Genomic DNA, 3,780 nt, shown 5'->3' with positions numbered 1-3,780 from the left:
CCAACACCACCCCTGGTAAATCAGTGATTTCATTAGCCGATATTCTCTGACCTAGCTCAACAACGTCTGCTAACGTGTTTTTACACTGCGATGGAACTAAACCTGACACTTTAAGTCTCAGTGATATCAACCACAATATTCACACAAAATTCTAACATTCAGCAATTTTTGTTTTTTAAGTTTTTATTTGGGTTCTAATCTAAAAACCATGAAATGACCAACTTCTTCTCAAGGGACTACCATTGTTAAACTTCACAACTGCACGTCTGCTCTCCCTCTGACAGATCAGATCGAGACTCAGCCAGGCGGGAGTTTGGTACAACCACCTTTGATTGGCCGAAACCATGTTTTAATTAACCCTTTCTCTGGGGTTACAGGTGCATAGAATTGAAATGAAATGAAATAAAACAGTAACAGTGATACAGGAGTTCAAAGCCCTTTGAACCTGTAATTATTTTTCCTCAACAGACAAGTTCAAAAACTCTCACGTGATACACCAAAATTGATTTAAAAAAAAAAAGCTTTTTTAATTTTATTATTAAAAAACATTTCCCCTTAAACCTTTATTTTCAAAGTAAATTCCACACAAATGCTTCGATAAAGCCAGGTGAGGTTCTACCTTAGTCATGTTCAATCATGCCTACGAAATGGAAGATTTATTGATGGCTTGCCTGGGCCTCTGCCTACTTACACAATACTGTGACTTAGTCATAAAAAAGGAGAAAGGTGTAAAGAGAAGTATGTGGTGTGTGTGAATGGGTGAATCAGAGGGCATGCTGAATATCTATTTATACTAGATTGTCCAAAAGAAGTAGGGAGCTAACCTCCACATGTTGAACTCTCTGCAGATCAAACCAAAGACAGTCTGGGAGATGGTCTGGTCCTGGCCTGGTTCAGCCCCAGAGGGTGTGCTCTCGGCCTCTAGAGGATGGCTGCGTCTCTTCTTGCTGCTGAAGCTGGTGACGGTGCTGTTGTTCCCCCACACAGCAGGCCTTCCCCTGCTGGTGGGCTGTGTGTTCAGCCTGCGGGCCCTGTTGCTGCTGCGCTCCCCTAACATCTCCACCAAGCCCTCCACGGTGCTCCTGGGCCGGCTGGCTCTCACAGACAGCCTCGTGCTACTGCACTGGATGCTTCTGCCGGGGGCGCCACTCGTCTGGTGGATGGAGGAGGCGGGCTGGGAAACGAAGACGGGCCTCATGGAGTTGGGGGAATCAGTTTGGTGGAACAAGGCTGTGAGCATGCTCTGTCTGCAGCTGCTTGATGCTCACCACCTGGCCTCTCTGCTCCTGCTGGGGTTGCTGGGACTGGAGGCCACGTTGGTGTCACGCTGGCCTCAGCAGACTCGCAGATTCAGGACTTCTCACTGGGCTCAGCTCAGCTGCAGCCTGGTCTGGACACTTGTGCTGCTTGAACTGTTGTACTCGCTACACTCACAACTTTTGCAAAAGTCCAGGCCTCAGACTAATTTCACAACGCTACAAATCTCTCAAAGTTCCCCTCTGGGTCTGGTGCCTCTTCCCTCCCTTCCAGGTTTCTCCTCGTGCCTGAGAAGGACTTTATGGCTGGTGAATTTATGGCTGCATTATGCTGTCTTTCATAGCAGATCAAAGAAAACCAAGAGCTTCTTTCATTAAGAGTTATTACTGTTCTATTTTATTTATATAGTAAAACTATTGTAAGATGTCTTTATATGGGTCTTAAATCTAGACTGTAACTTTAACTGAACAACTGCAAATCTCCCTTTCTAATACAGTGTAATAGTAGCACAAGTAAAGGACAGCACGAGAAACCAGACCAACTGAAGCTGTAGTGGTGTATCGCATATAGAGAAGGGGCTTTTTGATCTTCACTTTTCATTTGTAAAAAGATGAAGACCATTCCAGGAAAGGCATAGATATTGTGAAATGTGGCTGTAAGGTTTCCTCTGTTTGCATTGAAGTGGCTTGTGAAAAAAAAAAATATATATATATACAAATCACATTTTGACCTGTGTGTGGTGCTCAGGTCTGTGGGACCCATTTTAAATTTTTTCGCTGAAAGTAAAATGATGTTATTTATTATTTCTTCTATCATCATTGGCCTTGACTCATTTTCTGTAAAGAACATAAAACATGCCTTATCAATGACTGCACATATTCCTCTCCCCCCCCCCCCCCCCCCCCCCCCCCCCCACACACACACACACATAACGATTACATATGAGGAGTATTTAAATGTAGGTGCTGTGATACTATGTTGTCTTTCAGCACCTACTATCCTTACACGAAGTTACAGCATTGTTACACATTGTTACACACAAGCACTTTCACCTGATCTGATTAAGTTCTAAGAAATAGGTTTCTAAGAAATAAGTTCCTTAGAACTTAAGAAATACGTTTCTTAGAACTTAGTCAGATCAGGTAATACATCTTGTTTCTATTTTTTATCCTTTTTTAAAATTGAATTTCCTTGTTTTCTCACAAAAAAACAATCATAAATATGATCTCACAGGGGAAAATGGCAAATATGAACCATATTTGATGTACGTCTCATTGGTAATTGAGCCAAAGTAAACATATGTTAAGTATTTTTTACATAAGTTGTTATGGCTGTATTGATTTAAAAGCCTAATAATGTAGTGGCTCCACCAGACAGGGAACATTGGCTGGGTGACAACAATGTGAACACCACACAAGGGTTGACAGTGAGAAATTATGATAGGGTTCATATTGTACACATCCATCTCTCATCCTGCAGTCTCTCAGCTGTTTGATCTGGCAGACAGCCCAAGACAAGATCTTAAAATGAAATACGCCGCTCTGACAAATATTTGCAAAATAAAAGAGCACAAGGCAACAAGTTAAATAGGCTTTCATTTAATGTTGCTCCTCACAGTCTCTAATGCGTGTGTCATGTTTGCTGCCCAATAACTGACAGATGTCTGTTTACATTTTTGGCACCATATCATTTGCACAGCAAAAAGCAAAAAACACAAACTGGGATAGTTCAGTAGCAAGATTAGTTTTTCTTCCAATAAATGGACACCGTTTCAGCTTAACTTGTTTAATGGCTTCCATTCATTATCCATCCAGTTATTTACTGATCAGATAATACACAGCAGTCATTTCTGCCTACATGAGTCAAATGATGGTCATGCTGATAAGACAGAAGCCACGAAAACACGGCTTAAGACTTGAAGACAGTGCCCAGGCACGTTTTAGCTCAGATTTCAACCAATTCAATCATCCTTGCATTACACAAATGTCTTTGATGATATAAAAGATCAAAGTTGTACATCCTGTGAGTAAACTGTTTGAGGGAATCTGTGACACATAACCACAGTTACTTCTAACACAGTTATTGAGGACAGCTTTACTTTACTTATTCATAATTTAAGTGTGAGCTGTGTCCAACAGATGGAAGGACAGAACATTGCTGTTAACATGCAGAGCCCTTGACAAAGTGTAAAAGGCTGGAGAGGATGGGGGGACTCAGCTACTACACCAAGCTAATTAATATGGCTTTAGTGTGTGTGTGTGTGTGTGTGTGTGTGTGTGTAGCTGCAACTTCAAGAGTTCCTGGACTCAATCAAATTAGGCCGAGGAACAACAGGGTGAAGAGGAGTAAGGAACACTGGTGGTGGCTTCCTCCCCTGCTCCCTGTTTGACAGTGGTAGCAGCTGGGCGACGGCAGCAGCATGCGGCCCTCATCCTCACGCTGTGCGGCCCGCGAATCAATTTCCACATATCAGTACATTGTTTTACAGGCGTTGGGAGCATAGACCGTTAATATTAAATATAC

The 3,780-nt window shown here is 42.3% G+C and overlaps 1 protein-coding gene across 1 annotated transcript in view; it reads left to right on the top strand.

The window, feature by feature from the left end:
* The window catches only part of LOC116696505 (uncharacterized), a 2,884-nt gene extending 724 nt beyond the window's left edge, over positions 1-2,160 (top strand). The window contains exon 2 of the mRNA XM_032527547.1: positions 849-2,160. Coding sequence (XP_032383438.1) covers positions 849-1,634 — 786 coding nt within the window. The 3' untranslated portion in view covers positions 1,635-2,160. The remainder of the gene's footprint in view (positions 1-848) is intronic.
* Positions 2,161-3,780: the final 1,620 nt, after the last annotated feature.

The sequence above is a fragment of the Etheostoma spectabile genome, chromosome 10 (assembly GCF_008692095.1).
Source record: "Etheostoma spectabile isolate EspeVRDwgs_2016 chromosome 10, UIUC_Espe_1.0, whole genome shotgun sequence".
NCBI lineage: Eukaryota > Metazoa > Chordata > Actinopteri > Perciformes > Percidae > Etheostoma > Etheostoma spectabile.
Note: the sequence above shows the minus strand (reverse complement) of the source record. Positions and strands in the feature narration are given on the sequence as shown.